Consider the following 20,556-nt stretch of genomic DNA (forward strand, 5'->3'; position numbering starts at 1 on the left):
TCTATTCAGCTATGCTGGCATCCCACTAGGAATAATTATCCCACTGAAGAATTTATACTCCATGTCAAATGAGGTATCATTACTGCTGCTGTTGCATTTTCTTCTTACATATCTAAAAACTTCCATATGTTAATTTCCTCATTCTTTTCTTAATATACATTGTTGAGTTCCTTCATCTTCATTCTGACATTATGCCAACAGCATTTTTGCAACAAAAACATATCCATGGGACTTTTCACTCATGTCACAAACACTGGTTTAAGATCTTTTAGCGGCTCTTAACGGTTTCCTTGGGCATGGTAAAATTCAAAAATCCCCTTAAAATATGGAACACTATGCTTTGTGTCTCAGCATGGTAACAGCTGATCTGCTACACATTCTGCATATCCATGGTTAAGAATTGTACTTTTATTATTTTGATTATAAGAAACAAACAAACAAACAAACATTTATTTGGTACTTCAAAGAGCACAACTGCAGAATCATATGCTTCAAGGAGACACATAACACTTAATGTCATATGGCAACTTCTAATTCAACTATTTCTCTATGATAAAAGGTTCTATTATAAAGCAATGACTTGACTTTCTCAACTAGGTATAATGACAAAGATGTTTGGGTGATATCATTAGCCTGTAAGTCACTCATCTTTTAGAAGTAGGACACATATCCTACAACCGTTTTGAGTTCAATGAGTATAGGCATTGATAACTCATGACTTTTCCTCCCTTCTCTATCTTGTGCTTTTAAGCATAAGGTATTGTAAGGAGATTAAGACTTGCAGAACCTCCTCTCCTGAGCTTTTGAAGTCTTGGAACCACTTCAGGATCATCAAAATACAATTTTACCTGGAGTTTTATAACTTGTCTACTGTGACACTAAACTTACTATTGAGATGACACTTTTACTCTAAAATCCTTTTCTCAGCTACTTATAAGTTTCTCAAGAAGCTGTCCTCAGGCTGACATTCCTTATGCGTGCTCTCAGGCCATAGGAAAAACTTTCTGGAGCTTCGAAGAAAATCCACTTAACTATTTTATTTGATTTTCAGAACTCTGAACTTTAAAATAAAGCAACAAAACCAAACACTTCTCATGCTAAGCCATGAAGTCAATCCTTTTGACTATCATAAGTATCTGAGAAGATTTTCTACTGAAGTGTGATCCATATATTTTTATACTGTTATTCTAAGAGTAGTGAGGCAGGATTTTTTTGGGTTTAGAACTCTGTCTCCAAATTAACTTATATAAAGCATTTTCAAATATTGAGGAAGCTTATTAGGGTTATAGCATTTTACTCAGTAACATCTAGATATTTTCTGAATTAGTTTAGTATTGTTTTATTTATCTAATTAGATATACCAGGGTTACAGGTTCTCCAGTGTGTTTTTTCCTTCATCACTGAGCTCCAGTTTTTCAGTTTATGAACAATAATTTTCTGGATCCATATCTACATGAAATGCTGGATTTTCACATTTGTAATCCATGGGTTTTCAATAAATAATAATAATAATAACAATGAAGAGTAAACGCAGAAAAAAAAAATCTAGTCCCATAAATGCTCGAGATTCAGCAGCAGTATTGCAAGTAACCTCAATTTCTGTTATCATTTACCTCATGCAATTCTGTAGAGAAGAAAAAACAAAACAGAACAAAACAAAACAAAACAAAACAAACTTCCAGCAAGAGACATACAGTTTGTCCAAACAACAACTATCCCGGGGGAATAAAAGGCATGGTTCATCTGACTGCTGGTTATCTGAGGATCTATTTTCACAGGAAAGTTTTTTAAAGTAGCACAGGCTATCCAAGGCTTTGAAACTTCCACACCAAATGTTCCACAATAACTACAGTTATTGAACTTATCCAAAATGGCAAAAGGTTCATTTCATTACTTAAAACACCTGAAATCCTGGGAAAAGGCACAAAGAACATTGACATGACATGACCTTTTCATTCAACTGAAGCCACAAAACACTGTGCTTACAGGTAGTACTGCCATCTACTTGATGGTAAGAAAAAGCAAGAGATTTTATATTTTTAGGTAGGCATATTTGTGAAATTGCTGAAAAAAACAGATGGTATAGACACAAGTCACACAGGTAATCACTTTTGGAAAAATCAGCTTATGGGAAGAGATCAAAAGAAACGTATTTTAACAGCATGAAGTTTAAGAGTTATTTCATGACTTTATATAAGTACCTACATGGAGAACAGAGTTATTATAACAAACATCCTCAATGGCACAGATAAATTGTGGATAAAACTGTAAGTGATAAAAAATGTGAAATATACATATTTAAATTACAGATGGAGTAGTTAGTAGTTAGCTTTAGTACTGAGGGGAATTCACTGGTGAACTTACCTGGCATAACTGATTAAAGATTATGTATTAGTAAAAGATTTCTAATAGGAAACTTAGGGTGAAGAAGTTTTGGTTCCTATAATTTTGTTTTTGCTAAATATGGAAAACACCACGTATTGTTAATATATTCAAGGTAAATAAACCTGTGTGCTACTATGAACACTTAAAAACAGTTTGTTGCAAATTTCCCAGTGTACTCCCCTGCCACAGGAACACAGAAAAGCCAACACAACATCACTGATTAGGAACATTTGGGCAATGAGAACGGTTTTGACATCCGTGCAGTACCAACTAAACAGCTGCTGTCTTGGCACAGAAGAACAAGTACAGGTATGAGGCATATGAGGTATGATGTGTGCATTATCATAATCACTTCACTTGTTAGAGCCTAGGTAATGGAATACAGCAGGGTAGAGTACACTGACCTGCACACTGCATAAGCTAAAGCAACACAGGCAGTCCTGTATAACTCTAGTGTAAATATGACACTAGGATTTGCAGATGATGCCTTTCATATTTGCATATTTTGTTCTGGATGAATAAACTTAATTACTCAGGGGCCCACATTTGAAATTTTGCCTTATATATGTAGATTGCATTTTTATTTGTTTTTAAATCAAAGCTTCTAGGGCTTTTGTTCAAAATCATGAGATTTCTTGATTACAATTTCTTTTTCTATATCAGTTCAAAGCTCCATTGTTAACCATGCCATTCTGTCCTCAAGTCTTTGACATGGCTTCTCCTTGTTCAGCTTCTGTGCTTTTCGAGCATGTCTGAATGCCCTCCTTTATTTCTGATGTATTTTCTTGCAAATGATCTTTTCATTCTCCTCAGAAGTACATACTGCTTGTACTGAACTTTTTGGCTTCCTAAACAGCATTAGCCCCTCTATTTCTATCCTGTACATTTCCAATGTGTAGGATAGAAATTCTAGCGTCTCATATTTAAACCTTCCCTTCACTGATCCCCTTATTTCTGTCTTAATTTTCATAACCTAAGAGAGGTGTTCTTCGACTGAATTCTTTCTTACGGTGAAACTCCCACGCTAGATGTTGTATGACATAGTATATTAAGGTCATAAATTGAAACAACTAATTAGGAACCGTCATCAATCCCATAATACACATGATCAATCAATTAAAATGATACCAAGAGCTCTAGATTGTATTATTATCAAATTTCAATCATATAGACTGCTATGTAATTGGATTGTATGAGATAGTAGACATAAATAGGTACTAGAACTTGTGGAAGTCATTTTATTTTGGGAAACCGTACCACACGAATCACACAGCACAGCAGCGTGATCAGACTGAAGAAGCAAGCCTCTAGCTAAGCAGGTGTTATTCACTGGAAAATATATTTTAAAAATTACTCAGTGATTAAAAAGGGAGTAATTGGACTTCATCTCTTTTACGCAGGCAGTAAATAAACATGGTTAGAAGTTAAACATCTTTCAAAATCAGCTAACTGGAAAATATTGGGAAATTACTGGGAATAATTTTTTCTGCAAGGAGAAGAAAACATTTCTCATGAAAATAACTCTTTTTGAGTATGTAAAGAAAAGCTATATTAAAGAATTACAGAGAAAATTGAAGAAGTGGTCAAAGTACATTTTAATTTATAGAAAGTTCTCCAGAAATATATATTTTTCCCAAGAAGAAAAAACATGTAATGAAATCGTTTAGTCATTTGCTCATGAATGGTGACCTACAGGAAATCAGATAACAGAAAACCAATAGTAGCTTTATGTCTACAAAGCCAGAAATGCATTCAAATTGACATGGAGATTCCAAAGCAATTTACCTCTGCCTTTCTTTACTTTTTAATTTTTATTTTTATTTTAAATCTTCTATTCTTCCTGAAGACAGAAGGGAAGAGAAAAAAAAAAAAAACAATCACACACACACAGAAAAAAAAACAAAACAAACAAACAAAAAAAACCAGACAACCACACATCATTGCTCACAGGCTGCTTATTTTATGTAGCATGTGGTTATTATGTGCATCATAGAAAGAAGAACAAACAAATAAAATCCTTCAACCCTTTTGGTGTTGCTTTAAGATGTAGAAGTTTAGCAATCTATGAATAAAGGAAAGGGATGAATAAAAGAAAATGATTGCTCAAGATAACATGAATAGTATGATAGATTGTAGTGTCTTTGTTAGTTTATTAGAATAATTTTTAGAAACAGAACCAAGAAGCCCTCAGATAAGGAATTTACGCCCCTTTTGGCCATACTGTATGCCTGTTTTTAATCAGAAACTTCTCAGGGCAGGTGCTGAGGGACAGCCTTCATCGTCTGCTGTAGCCAACTTCTCCATTCCCAAACTGCTGAATTTTATCCATGTTTCTGTATTAACAATGCAGCCTGTATATTACAGGAAGGTTCCGCAGTCTTCTGTAAGAGACTTTGTAAACTTCAGAGCTGTATCCATATTGCCTGAAGGTAGTGATGACTTTGGTATGAAAACAATCTCAAAAGTTTAGACATTGATTATTTAACTCCTTTAATAACTTATCTTCTTCACGGACGGGTACACAAGAGCTTTGGAAAGTCACAGAACAGCAGTTATTTCTATGCCTCACCTTTTCTGTAAGGTGACTTCATCTCAGTGTTAATCTAGAAACCAGAAGAAGAAACTGGTACAGATCCCAGTGGACTACCAATATAGTTTACCTAGTGGCTACTGTAAATAAAAAAATAGTGTTTACTATTGGTATAGCTTTCTGGTATCCTGGAAGACTTCTAGTTCTTTTTGCCTTAAAGATGTATACCTCCAATGTGAAGAGATGAAGAGATGGACTACTACTAGCTGCAACAGGGACTCAGAAGATATAACTACAAAGAGTACAAGCTTTTCATACTCTCATTTCAGATAATTGGATTTGTGGTTTTAACAATCTTCAATATATTCATGATGTTTACTAGGAATAAAGAGCATCTGTTGCCCATGCAGGGAAGAAAGGCTTGGGATGGAAATTCAAACTAAAATGAGCAGATGAAAACACTAGGACATAGAGATACTCCACAGCTTTAATTCCAAAGAAAACCTCTCAACTTGAAGGGCTTGAATTAAACTAATTTGTGACCTTCTTAACATTCCTTCATTAGAACCAAGGATTACTATCTTCTCAGTATTATTTATCTAGCTTAGTTAATGTCAAGTAAAGTAACAGAATAAAAGCTAATCAGTCTTCAAGAGGAATCCCAGAGAGGTGTACATTTTTCATGATGGAAGTTGGATATAGAAGCTATGAAAGAATATTGACACTTTTTCTTCAATACCAGAAGCAAAAAGCTAGTTGTATACTCTGATAATGCAGTGATGTGCAGTTAAATATATATATAAAAAAAATAACAGAACATTTCAAGTATAGACAGTATTTATGAGATGTATCATGTAGAAACAGTCTATGTTGAACAAAAAGTTTCAGAAATGAGTCAATTCTTTTCTTCTTAAGCCTGTTGCTCTAGGTTTTGGCTGTCCTAAATGAAAATCCAATTCAGTTCATGAAGTTAGAATAAAGTTTTGGGTTTTGTTCTTGTTTGGCTTATAAAGATCACTCATAGCTCCTGGAAGTGAGCTATAGTGCCACACTCTAAACTGGCAGAGCCACACTGATCTCACGTGCATTGCAGATTCACACCAAATAACAACCTTGCCCTACAAGTCTAGAACCTGAAAATCTTTGCAAAACAAAAAAAAAAAAAAAAAAGAAGTCTAGAACCTTAAAATCGAACCTGCAAGTCTATGATCATAAATAAATAAATAAATAAATAAAATACCACCACCACCAATAACAAACAAACAAAAAGATTGCATCAACTGGGTTAAATTTAGTTCTGTTACTGCTGATGTACATCAGGACTACATTCACTGTTGTCCAACACAGTAAAATTTTCTTTTATGCTCTTCCTCCCCCTCCTCCTTCCCCCTCTTCCTAAATCAAGAAAGCAGAGGTCACTGAGCAGGTTCAAATGCTCATTTTGTGTGCTGTGCATGCTAGCAATTATTTTTCTCTCCTGTCTTGAGTGTGCAAGCCTGGTTCCATATTTATGATGGGAAAAACATACGGCCAGTCTGAACTGGGGATATACAAATGCAGTTCTTGGAAAATGCAAGAGTAGCTTGCATTGTGCCTTACCAAAGAGTTCAAACACTAACTTTTATTTTTCCTTGACATTGTTAAAGAAAAAATACAACTCTAAACTCCCCAAAGTAATCCCAGTATCCTTTTCAAAATGACAGCTGCATGGTCAGGAGAAAGTTAATAAAGATTCCTGTAAGCTGAACTGGCAAAGATACTATAAAGCAAACAGGAACTGAAATGCTCCTGTTAGGTTTCACCTGCTACAAATTATTATCCAGCCTTGTGATCTTATTGATTTGCTTGCACTATATCAAATTTTAATCATCATAAACCATTTCCTAACACAGTTCTTCCACTACCACATATTCTTAGCATATAACTTGGATTCTTTTGGGCATCCCTGGAAACCTTTAAGTTGATATGACACAAAACTGATAGATACATAAAAGGGTCTATTAATTTTTTTGTAAAAACAATTCATGCAAAATTGATAGGACATTGTCTTTTCAAAAGACCATTTTTAGCAATTTCAAACTTGGTTTGGAATTACTTCCTGCTAAAGAACAAAAATCCCCTTGATGATAATATTCAAATTGTTGGAGGTGTTTCAATCAAGAAAAACACAACTGACTAGCTCCTGTATCTTCACTAATCACTGGACAGTGAAGTCCTTGCTGTTCTTGTATGAGAATATTAAAAACAAACAAACAAACAATAATAATAATAAAAATAAAAAAAAAAACATTCAAATCACTAGTAGAACTCTATTGAACCTTTTTTCAATCTTTGTTGTGAGAATGAAAAGCCTGATCCAACCCACTATTTCAGCTAGGAGACTTTATAATCAGAATTTTCACAGTTATTAGTTCAAAGTCAAACGTGTTGATGTCTCCTATGGGAAGCAAGTAAACAGGTTGCTATCATGGCTCTTAAACAGTCTACTTCTGATGAATTTCATCTCCCAGAAAAACTGATTGAATCTAATGATTTAATGAGTTATGTTAAAAAAAAAAAAAAAAAAAAAAGAAAGCAAACAACCAGTTAAACAACTAAAAGTCCAGCAGAGTAATAGTTAAACCTAAGAAGTCTTACTAAACAGAATAATAAAAATTAATTAATTAGCTGCCATATAGTGCTGATAGATGCATTGAATAAATCTGAGATGATTTATCAGCTAAGTATATTGTGTGGTAGGTATTAGAATTATCTGTCATTAACCTTATGCTATGAATGAAGATGCCTGGATACAGAAGTTAAATGAATTCCCAAGGTCACATTTGAAGTTGGCAATACAACTCAGCCATTTACTGATTTTCAGTCATTAGATAAAAATTTTAAAAACATTGAATGGATTCGTAAGATAAAGGTCATGATGTGGAAAGGCACCATCATTTCTCTGACTTCAGTTTCAGAACATAAATTTAAGTGATGGTTGCTGAAATATGATTTGAGAAAGGGGGGTCAGCCATCCAAGACTGGAATAGTACCATCTAATAAATATTTGTTTATTTATTGGTACAATCTGAGATATTTTGGGTGATTCACATCACTGATAGGTTTGGTCTCAGTCCTGAGGTTCTCTGACTTCTTGGACTCTGGGGGACGAGTGAGACAAAAAAGTTTTTGAAAACCACAAATAAAGTTCCTCAGGTTTCATAGGATGACATACCCTGAACTTCTGACGTAGCCTGTAGAGAAATCTAGTTCTAGAAAAATGAGAATTCATCTTTGTAGTTATTATTCTCAAATGAGAATATTATTCTCAAATGATATGAGGCATATCATAGCAAGTCAAGTGAAAAGCAGAAGACAAACTGTTATGATAAGAAGTGGGAAAGAGAAGACAAATAATGAAAGGAACTCTTAATGGGAGATTTAAGTATTCTGTAATATGGACTACATAAGGAAGTTAGCTTCCATAAGCCTCATTTTAACACCATATATTTTTGACAATGTATTGGCCATACAAAAAAAAAAAAAAACACAACTCTCCTGTAATTCGTAAAATATTATGATTTTTTTTTTCCTCCTCAGAATAGTAAAAACGCAGCTCTTACAAGCAGAAGTATTAAAACTTAGGTTATTTTTCCTGACCTTTTGACAGAATTTCAATTGAACTTGCTAAGACATCCAAAAAATTCAGATTCTGATTTTAAAATGAATGATTAATATTATAGAGCTTTCAGAGTATTGGATTTGCAGTGCCAAATTCCTCTAACATAAGCAAGTGCAACTCCATGCACTTCAGTGGAATTGTGTTTGCATATATTAGCATGCAATTCTGGCCCTGTGCCTGGGAAGGGATCTTTCGTTCCACATTCACTTGATTATGTCTCATCTTTAAACCACATTTTATGATCTGCAAAATACTTGACCCACAAAACCACAGAAGCCCATCTGCTCAGATACCATTGTGCATCATTAAGTAAAAATGATGAAACTATTTTAAGTGCAAAATTGTGTGTACAGGGGCCATAAATGTATTCCAAACATTTATTTTCTTGTGCACAGAAGAACCTAAAACTCAGGCTTCAAAATTCCATTTCCATTAGAAACTTATTCTTTAAAGATACTTCATTAGACATAATAATAATAAAAGAATAATAATCATAATCGTAAATATCCTTACAAATAAAAGACTAAGGTCTATCCAGAAGAACATATCCTTGGAAAAGAATATGGACAACAGTCTAGTATCATATGTCAGAGACATACAAGACAATTACTGATCTGCTTCTAGTAGTCTGGAATATGTAAATGTATGAAAAATATTAGGTTTTCAGGTCAAGATATCTAAAGGCTAATCGTCTACATTTTAGTCAACAGCTACAAAATCCTTACTCTTCTCTTGAGCTCTGGTACTAGAGATTTAGGACAGTGCCTTTTTTTAGAATATAAGTGTTTAAAAAGTATAGCTCAATGCCTGTCAAATCAGTAATATTCCTAATACCCTTCCCTCCCAGTCAGCTAAAGAACCATTAGTATGGCTAAAGAGAAAAGATACTATGAAGTGGCTACAGATTTTTCAAGATAATGCTAGTACAGAGAAGTTAATAGTGCCACATAATACCAAACACTGAGCTTTTTTTTTTGTCTTCAAGAAATACAGGCTTTTTCATAGTTCTTAAACTGTCAGAGAGCAAACTGCAGCAAACATTATCATTTTGTTAAAAGGCCATTCAATGAGCAACCAGCTTTCAATCATTATATTTTATTGTCCCTGCGGTAGAGTTGAGCTATTTCAGTACCATCCGTGAAGCCTTGACTTTACTGTTTGTAGACTTTACACAACAGGTCTCTTCAGAAAGACATGATACTAAATACATACACAGAATACATACCTTCCAGAAGTAAGCAGTCTTAGACTATACCTTCTCTATATGTCCTTTTCCTATTTTGGTTTGGCACATCCAGGTCTTAAGCTTAGAGCTGCCTTTGGCCAGTAGCTGATACAGTATTCTAAAGCATCCATTTGGATTTATACTTAGAGATGAAAATCTATCACACTATTAGTAAAGCTGAACTGAAATTTACTTCTTCTTGCTCACAACTTTTAGCAAAATACCAGAAATACATTTTAAACACACTTGATTGCTCTAATGATCTACTAAAAATACAGCATATGTCATGCATGTTCCATGCATGCTATGCAATTATCAACATGGAGTCAACCCAAACTCATGAAGCCTTTAGGACAGAAGTGTTGCCTCTAACTCTTCAGCTAATCGATCACTTTCCTAGTCACAGAATCACAGAATTACAGAATCACAGAATTTCTAGGTTGGAAGAGACCTCAAGGTCATCGAGTCCAACCTCTGACCTAACGCTAACAGTCCCCACTAAACCATTTCCCTAAGCTCTACATCTAAACGTCTTTTAAAGACCTCCAGGGATGGTGACTCCACCACTTCCCTGGGCAGCCTGTTCCAGTGCCTCACAACCCTTTCAGTGAAGAAGTTCTTCCTAACATCTAACCTAAAACTCCCCTGGCTCAACTTAAGCCCATTCCCCCTCGTCCTGTCACCAGGCACGTGGGAGAACAAACCAACCCCCACCTCGCTACAGCCTCCCTTGAGGTACCTATAAAGAGCGATAAGGTCGCCCCTGAGCCTCCTCTTCTCCAGGCTGAACAAGCCCAGCTCCCTCAGCCGCTCCTCGTAGGACTTGTTCTCCAGGCCCCTCACCAGCTTTGTCTCTCCTAGAGAGAGGATATGGAAGTCTAGCTGCATCAATAGCATCACTTACCTCAACTAACTTGTTGGCGTGCTCACGGAAGACCTGCGCATACTCCTTCACTTCTTTCTCATTACCACTTTTTGCAGCCTCAATGAGAACAAGCAATGGCACATTGGTCTCCAGGAATGAATCCGATATATGATCCATTACTGCCTTCCGTAGCTGTGACAAAAGAAAACAGACCAGTAAATAAAAGGAAAATTATAAATATACAATCCCACTGTATTCATTAACTGTTATATCAGAGCATTGATGTGTCACATCTCACAGCATTGGAAGGGAGTTTGGGTTTTTTATCCTTCATTACTCCAAGCTATCCACTTGCAGCAAGCATACAAATACCCAACTGTTAAGGGCCTAGATCTTCAAAACACTCCTGAGGTTCAAGCTGACTCGCACATCTCATCCCACTGGACTGAGTGGATCTATCCGGGATGATGATGATTACCCACATAATACATTGTAAATTGATGAGAATTGAAAGCTGCACACTACTTTAAAAAACAGTTCATCTCACTTAAAAGCCAAATATGGATTAAGGAGCTTAACTTCAAGCAACCATTAAAAATATTAGCCTGAATATATCTAAGCCTCTTCTAATTCCTGTACTGAATAGTATTCTGCACTGTAATGAGTTTAGCACATGCCTTATACTTCATACTCTTTCAAATATCTTCAGCAGGTGTAAACAGAAAATCTTTCTAAGCACTTTCTAGGTAGGATTAGCAAACATACTATAATTTATAGGGTGGTTCTTTTTTTTTTTTTTTCTTGTATAAGTTATTGAAGATTTAACATCAGTTATTACATAAAAAAATATAAACGTTTGAAACTATATTACTGTAAAAATGATGTCACTGACTTCTTTTCTTCCTTACCAATAACTACTAATTAATGTCAAACTTGACTAAAATTTGAAAGACATCCAGAAAGATAACTAAACTCTTAAATAATTCTTCCTGGAAAATGGCTCTATAGGAGTATGGATCAGAAATGTTTTTAGCACATTTTCTTCCGCTTTTGGGTTGTTAAGAGTGGAAAAAAAAAATTAAAAAAAATGGACTTAGACATAACAAGCTGGAAGCTGTTTACCGTAAAGGTCTGGTTAGCCACAAGTTTCCTTAAATCATGTTTCCTTAAACCTTAAATCAATCATTTAGTTAGATCAGGCAAGGTAATTTTGTAGTCCAGACTAGAAAGCTTTATCTAGACAAGGTGTCACCTGAACACCCAATCATATTGAAAACTGTTACGTTGTTAGGCATTATAAATACATGATAGAAGATGCATTTGGAGTTTGACAGCATCACTTGTCAACTCTATTTCAATAAAGAAAAAGCCTACTTTGAATATTCCCATTCAACCTCTTAGTAGTACACTAAAAACAAGCAGCAAAACAAAAGTTTTAAACATATCTATGTTTGCATGAGATATTCCTTTTACTTAAATTACAGTTAAAGCAACTGGTGCATTAAGAACAGCAATTCTTAATTCCCGTTAAAAGTTAATTCTGGAAAAGTATTTTTCTACTTCCAAAATGATTAAAGGTTACTCAGAATAGCTAACACATAATAGCTACATATAAAGAGTACTGAATGGAAAATTTAAAAAAAAAGGATGAAAGCATCAGAGAGACCTGCCAAGAGTTGGAAGCTGCTGTATTGTAGCTACAACCTATCACATTGTCACCTTGTACTCTCTTTGCCTCTAAATCCATTAATATTCACTTGCTAACTCTTCTTTTATGCTTATTTTGAAATATTTCAGACTGTCCTTTGGGTCCAGTTGTACAGCATCTAATGCAACGAGATCCCAAATCATTAATAGCTTTCATAGGTACCAATACATATATAGATACCAATATTACTCCAAACATACCACAGCATTGCCAAAAATGTGTATATTTATATAGGTACATACACATGTGCACACTAAAATGTCAAGTTTCAGAAAACACTGCAAACAGCATAATGCTGCGAAACCTAAGCTGCAATATGGCCAGATTTCTAATCACTCCACATATCTGTCCTTCACTAGTACAAATAAGGGCATCATATGTAGCCAATGGAAATGATGCCAGAAAGGCTTTGTCTCAAGTTCGCTTAATCACCTTCTGCAGATAGTTATCTCCCATCTCTTGCTGAGAAATTCTGCTCCTAAGTGGAATGCCTCAGTTTAGTATGTACATTAGACTTTTTGAAGTCCAGCATACTGAAATAGACTAAATTTTAGTATTTCCAAATGAACACACAATGGTTTTAAAAAATCCCATATGCTGTCTCATTCTCAGGAGAAAAAAAAAAAAAAAAAAAGTAAAATAAATCTATTTGCTGCAGTTCAATATGAGTGTCAATAAAAACTACAGTTAACTTCACTGTCTAAAAAACTACTTTAAATCTTAAATGAACATTAACATTTTTTCTGTTTACTCTTTATGGGATAATGTTTCAAAGGGTTGAGTTAAATGAAGAAGCAATTCAATTTTTAATCAAGGTTAATGTGCTATTATAGATCTGATTATAAGAATGTGCCCAATGAAACCCTAAGAAAAGTTTCAGGATGTTTAAACACACAGCTTATATTCATTGGTATTAGAATCACACATTAGAAGTCAATAAAAAGGACGGTTCGAGCATCAGCTAAGCAGCAATTTGGGGCTTACCATTGTAAATATGCAGCAGAGTTGTATCTGAATCAAAATGAATATCCTATTTGTAATGGCAACTGTATATTGCTTTCTGCAGTTCATAGCCCCAGCACTTGAAAAAAAAAAATCCTGAATTCTGTCTGTCAGAGGTTTGATAAATAAAAAAATTAACAAATCCTATTTTCATACACTGTGTTATTCATAGATTTCAGCAGCAGCACATCCCTGAACCCTCCTGTAAACAGGCATTATCATTTCTTTAGCAGTTGGTTATCTGAGTTTTAGGACACCCTCGCATTGAAGTTGAAAGGTATACTTAATGCTTTTTATATACGCAAGAGACCACAAATTTTGCTATCCATCACCACAGACTATAAAGAATGACTTGACAAAATCATTTATTAGATGTGACAGGAGTATGAACACAAGACATTCATCCAATAGCTCAAATGGATACATGACAAGGTAATATTAATTGCACAAGACAAGACATTTAAAGGTATTAGCTAAGCATTACCAGTCTATTTGATCCAATTAGGGCTATTCATCAAAGTAAATAACTACTGGAAAACTAATCTTGTACGTTCTTTGGTATATTGCAACAAAGTCCAGCCAAAGCGATGGCTTATGTATCCAGAGATTTTATGGTTTCATACGACTGACATCAGCTCAGAAGGGAATGGGAGAAGTCTGTGACCTGAATTTAAATGGTCATAAAATATGCAGCTAAAAAGGTCAAGTTTTACTCTAAAAACAGCATGAGATCTTTTGCAAATGTGTACATTAACAAATGTCTTTGCAATTCCTTAATTTACCCTGTATTCCAATGTAAATATTATGACAAATGCTATTACTCACAAGGCAATAGTTTATATTTTTTTCCCCTACTGAATTTTACTTTAGAGGTAGCTTCAAAATGTAGATGGTTTCTACTAGATGAAATTCGCTGTTAGAGAAAACAAATAAAGGTCTGCTTAATTATTTTTGTCATGGAGAAAACTTAATTAACATACAGCTAAAAGAATAATAAATTGACCAGATGAGCACAAGAATATAAAAGGGAAACACCGAGACCTGCAAATACTTTAAAAAGTATGAACATTGAAGGCAGCTTTTACGTCTTTCCAGTTCAGTCAATTTAGTCAGTTTATGGTGCACGGAGTCAGTTGCTGTTTTTGATAGCACCGTGTTCTACTGTTCTAAGCACTATTTAGGGCTGTTTTATCATTGTCAATTCACAGCTATAATTGAGCTCAAAGAGGTTAACCTGCCCACTGAAATGATGTTCTCCATGGCTATATAACAATTTTAGAACCAAAATGTCTCAGTGCTACTTACGGTCTGGTAGAGAATTAAATGTCTAATCCTGACACAGGAAGGTAATGTCACAGCAGGAGATTAATGACTCTAACAGATTGTTAAACTTTATAAAGACTGGCAGTATAAAGCTATCTGTAACAAAAGTTTACCAATGACCACCTTATTCACCATTTTCTGTTTAACGTGCATGACAGCCTGAATCCAGCTCTGAACAATTTGTAGCTGCAAAGCACTCCCATGCAGGTATTAATTAAATTGAAAGAGATGAAAATAAAACCTTCTCCAGTGTGTCTTCTCCAACATTTTGTGAAACTGAGAGCAGCAGAATGAGACAGTGGCCATTAGAAGCTGCTGCAATATAATGCTAAAAAGAAAGTCTCAGTCAAATCTGCACACTTCAGCCTATGAATACATGAACAAAAAATGGGAACTCTGGGGAGATGTGGATGCTAATAATGTTAATTTTGTCTTCATAGACTAAACAGCAAAATGATTAACAATTTAAAGCACATATCATGCATGGACACCTAAGTTACAGATTTCTGGAATATACTACATAAAATATTTTGAGATTTGAGTCTACAAAAAAAAAAAAAAAAGTTAAGAAGAAGAAATATAAAGTCTATTTGTAATTCTCTACATGTTTTTCTTCTTTCTAAAGAGAAACTTTCATAGTCACAGAAAGACTGGGGATGAATTTACTAATGAAAAGCAACTTCAAATGACTAGCTTTCAGCAGAAATTTGAAAGAGCAAGACAGAAAAGAAAACATTTCTCCTAGTCATTGGTCATTACAAATGAATTCTCAGTATAGCACATGGCCAAAACAACAGAAGACCTCAATTACTTAAATACTTATTCCCCATTGATTTCACAGCTTTATTTATTATTTATTTATTATGTGTACACAAGTGAAGCATCAGTGAAGTCAAAATAATCCAGGGGAGTGAAATAGCTATTTAGTCACAAAAGGGAAGGAACTTGCCTACAGAATTTCTTTATTTAGTTAATCCTTGCCATGATAAGCATACATAGTAACTTCTCTCAGAAACAGTCAAATCTAACAAGCTTTAAAGGGTAAACAGTAAGTGTTATGTGTCACACTTGCATTCCCATCTACCCCAGCTGAACAAACAGGCTGCCATAATAAACATTATATATCATTAGCTTCTCTAAGAACTAGAAATTTAGCTACAGTGAGAGCTTATGACTGCTGTCTTTGTTAGACGTGTCTACTGGAGCTGCATGTAATGGCTGAAAAAAGATTAAAAACTGACAGCATTCTGAAAAATAGATTTCCCATCATCCTTCCCAAGAGTCACTCAAATTCAAAAACTGATCCCACCTTATGGGCAGAGATGACATTTGATATTAGCAATTACCATCCATCCCTTTCAAAAAAAGCTCTTACTGCAGGGTATCCCAGCCTGTTTTTTTTTTTTTTTTTTTTTTTTTGGTTTGTTTGTTTGCTTTTCCTGTGTGTGTGTGTTTTGTTTCGTTTTTGTTTGCTTGTTTCAGTTGTTTGTTTTTGTAATTTCCTTGTGGTAATTTTTACAAAGCAGAAACTGAAAACACAGCTTTTAGTATTTCTATTTGTATAGTAGCAAGCAACACTAAAGACACTTTAAAATGCTTAAGAAATGATGTTACTGAACAAAATGTCAATTAAGAAGCTACTGAAACACTGAAATCCCATTTGGAAATTAAATTCTACGTACTCCTTACCATTGCTCATAAATCCATTAAAAAGACAGAGTTTTAAAAGTCTTTGGAAAGGGACTACTTTTTTCACTCCATTTATACTGCTCCCTTCCTCCTGCTACTGCATTACTGATAATGGACATCAAAATTTGAAGCTATCTTTATGAACACAAGCTTCTCTGAGTTTTGTTAGCTAATGTGACTACAGGTCATTCTCTGGCTGACACCGCAAAACAGTTAAAGCTTTTATGTAAAACTATCATCAATACAATCTTCTCTGATTTTTTTTTTTTTTATTTTATTTTGGGCGGCAGGGAGGAATGAAGAAACATTATACATTTCTGTTGAGCATCTCTCACTTTTATAAGTGTTTTTAAAACTCTTTTTAATGAGATATGCCGTACTTGTTTCTCTGTAGTGATTACAGGGGTAGGTAGCTTCTAAAGTTCCTGGACTGAGTACAAAGATCTCTTGAAGTATGTGAATTTTTAGGAAGACTCATTATTTGTGGAATAATAGATGAACTATGTGCAGTGATCTACACATACACAATATATTTTGTCACTGAATTTTGGCTCGTAATTCTTTATCAGCCACTTCAAAAGTCAACTCTTTGTACTGGCAACATCACTCAGCGGGGAAAAAAATAAATAAATCAGACCCTATTACAGAAAGCAAGAAAAGCTATAGGTGCCACATTCTTTGGATTTTGCCAGACAAAAATAATCCATCACAAGCATCACGTTGCAGATGAAAATTTTCTTCATTTGATGGAAATATTACACACTGTAGCCTTGCACAAAACTACCTGATATGGGTATAGTTTCCTGAAATATGGCACCATATGTGCATCAGTAAACATTATGTGTAGAGTAAATTAAACTCAGCCTTACAATTAGGCTGTAAGGAAATTACTGCAGACCTGAAAGAGTAAATCAGCAGTATTAAAACACTCTCCATTTCCTCTGAAGCACTTCAGAGCACCATAAAAACCTCAATGTCACAGTGATAAACATCTAGAAGAAGTAGATTTTGAGGGATGCATACATTAAATAAGTTCAAGTCAAAATCATGATTAAGTGATAGTTCATTGCCTCTATTTTTTCATATCAGATTTTTTTTTCTTTTCTAAAATTCCTTTCTGAAAGTAAATACACCAGTGAGTCTATCAGATAGGAGCAGACAAACCGAGGATGCAGTATTTAACAGCATGCCAGGGGGCTTTCAGTCCAAGCTGGTGAAATTCAGAGGTTTTGACTATTTCCATTGCTTTTAGGATTGGCTGTAAATTCAGTGGAAGCTGAAAGAGTAAAGGACTTTATCAAATGGAGCATTACTATCTCTGCTGTACAACACAGCATTACACAAGATTGCTGTCTAATACCTTTGTACAAGCTGACAGGGAAACACAGTAAAAACGTACTGACACACACGCAATGCAGCGCACCCACATTAAATGAATGCAAGCACTAAACGTAGCACTGGCACAGAAATAAATCTGTATTAGCATTTGATAGACGGCTTTCAGAAAGACAGCTTCCAGATTTCCATAATCAAGAGCACTAAAGTCACTGCAGGTGAAAACATAACCTATTAAGCAACAAGGAAGAAGTGATGAGTTTCTAATGAGCAAGGGCTGATGCTGCAGGTGGCCTTAGGTTCAAAGACATTCAGACTGACTTATGGCTGGCTCACCTTAAAAAAATGCCAACATTTTGTCAAGGAGCATTTTCATGCGACAGAATGAGGCAATATCACCAATCACGCTCCACATTCCCTTGGGAACAACCCATACCTCATCTTTGGTAATATAGCACAAACTTAGCAAGACTCCTGTGGATTGTCTATTTAAGCATGACCTTGCTTCAACTTTGTCTTCACAAAATAAATCTTTAGTAAATATTCATGCGAGACTAAATTTGAAGTTACAACCCTCTTGGATATTCTGCTGCTACTTCACACTTGCATGACGTTTTGCATCTTCAAAACTCTGTATAAACTCTCTTAAAAAATTCTCACTGTGCTACATGAGCTAGGTAAGGTCCATGACCCCTCTCTCTCTGTTTTTAACTCTCCTTAAATTATATGAATTAATAGAGCCACCTTCAGGATTTATAACCTTAAACGGTGCCCTCTTGTCTGCAACAAAGGACACACAAAACCTACTTTTATGGTAATGAGAGAACTCGCCTCTCCAGCCCTCCCAGACACGAGCCTATTGCTGCAGTGTTGACTGTCTCTACAGCGTAGAAGTCAAAGGATTACCTATACAACCTACCTTTAAGCTCCTGTCTTTGGGGTATGTAAATTAGGAAGCAGTTTTCTCATGACTCCCTATATATGAAGAAAACTGAGCTTTTCCAAAGTACATCCTTAAACCCCCCCAAACCTCTCTCTGAAGGTGAATTCTCCCAGTTGATTGTATTATCACCCAGTTCCCAAACTTGACACCAGCTGCTATGAACCCTCAGGGGTTTCAGGTTGCTTTTATTTTTTTTTTCCTCCCAATTCAAATTTTTATTTATTTGGGTGTGCTGCTTAGCTCCTGAAACGAGCTGAAAGGAATTGGTTATCTAATAAATTTGATTAGGACTGGGTTCACTGTGTTCTTCTGAAGCTCCTAGTTTCATTTTGCTTCCTAAGCACTCACACTTCCCTTGGGTTTTATCTTAATGTATAGATGCTGTCTGCCTTTAAAGCTGATACAATAGAATATCTAAATTGAGGCAGCTTCATCTGCAGAAGCATCTTTACTTTTCCGTGTTTCAGATTATTCTTCTGAAGACTGGACAGTAACTCTTGCTTGTCTTCATTTGGAAGGGGGAGAGGACAGATAAATAATTTAAATCAGTAAAACGTGATTCAGGACAGCAAGATTTCATTTTTAGGTGCAGCTGGCCCTCCCTACAGCACTTCACAAGTCATCAAGTTTGTATCTGAGATGGCAGCTTGTCAGTAAAATGATCGTGATACAATTTCCACTTTTGGAGGGGGTCCTGTGTTTTCTTCATAGTTTTTACATACTGTAAAGAAGCAATCTATGCACATACTTGAAGATAGACAGAGTTTAAGTCCACAGACTGAAAACATTATATAAGTGTCTATTCACGACATACTTTCCATTGTATGGGTTAGATGCGATAAAACCTGTTCCAACAGAACACAGTTTTTCAGTTTTAGGTGTCCCTTTAGTCTAATTGCATGAGCTAATACTCATATTTTTTTTTATTCTGAAAACCCCTCTGGAGTCTACATCAATTTTTGGCAGGTTCCAAAGTACTAAACAATTTTATTTTTTTAACCACAAATAGCATTCATAAACAGCAGTGATACAACTGAATTTAAGGGGAAAAGACCAAAATAAAGAGCATATGGAGATAGGCTGCCTCTCAAGAGCTAGAAAAAAATATATATGACAAATACTGCTAAGCACATTATGAAGCCTATTATCTAATTCAAATTGTTGTAATTCATACTGAAGAAAGTACACAAAACTGTGAGTACTTTCAGAAACCTATGAAGTAAATAAACGTTGACTATGATCAAGAAGTTCTCTTCAAGACCTTTTACCAAATTTGCATGAATAAATTACAGGAGGTATTTTCCTCATCTACCTTTACTCTTTTAAAAGTTTGACTTTCAGCTGAGTATAGCTACTGAAACAATACTGTCTAGGACTAAGAGTTAAGGAGTATATTAACTGTAGTTATGCAGTTGAAGGGAAGTGAGCTGGAGAATATAACTAATGAATACCATGTATAACTAATAATAACTAATAATAACTAATAACTAATAACTAATGAATACCATGTCTGTAGTCCACCAAGTATCTTACAAAGGTGTACATAAGGGCACAGTGTAGCCCAATTAATGTAAATGACCAATCACGTAGTGAAATTTGTAATGTGAAGTCGGTAGCCGGCTGGCCAGTGTACCAACACAGATGCCAGCTAGTCAGCCACCCCACAGGTACCAGCTGGCCTCTCGGCACAGCGGGTGCCAGGATCAGCATCAGTTCTTCCCGCATTTTACCTGCCAGCCCAGAGTAACAACGGAGCTACTGTACAAGAGGTAGCAGCAGAGAGGAGATGGATGGATATGAGAAGATAAAAAAAAAAATTATGAAAATCAGAGATCATAAGGGAAGACCTGAGATTCTATTTTTAAGAAGACCAATACTGACAACACAATT

General features: G+C 35.1%; 1 protein-coding gene across 5 annotated transcripts in view; it reads right to left on the reverse strand.

The window, feature by feature from the left end:
* CTNNA2 (catenin alpha 2) overlaps positions 1–20,556 on the reverse strand; it is a 484,674-nt gene that overhangs the window by 93,096 nt on the left and 371,022 nt on the right. For all 5 annotated transcript variants that reach the window (XM_032186536.1, XM_032186537.1, XM_032186538.1 and 2 more), the window contains one exon: positions 10,706–10,858. In XM_032186536.1, the coding sequence (XP_032042427.1) occupies positions 10,706–10,858 (153 nt within the window). The remainder of the gene's footprint in view (positions 1–10,705; positions 10,859–20,556) is intronic.

This window comes from Aythya fuligula, chromosome 4 (genome assembly GCF_009819795.1).
Source record: "Aythya fuligula isolate bAytFul2 chromosome 4, bAytFul2.pri, whole genome shotgun sequence".
Taxonomy (NCBI): domain Eukaryota; kingdom Metazoa; phylum Chordata; class Aves; order Anseriformes; family Anatidae; genus Aythya; species Aythya fuligula.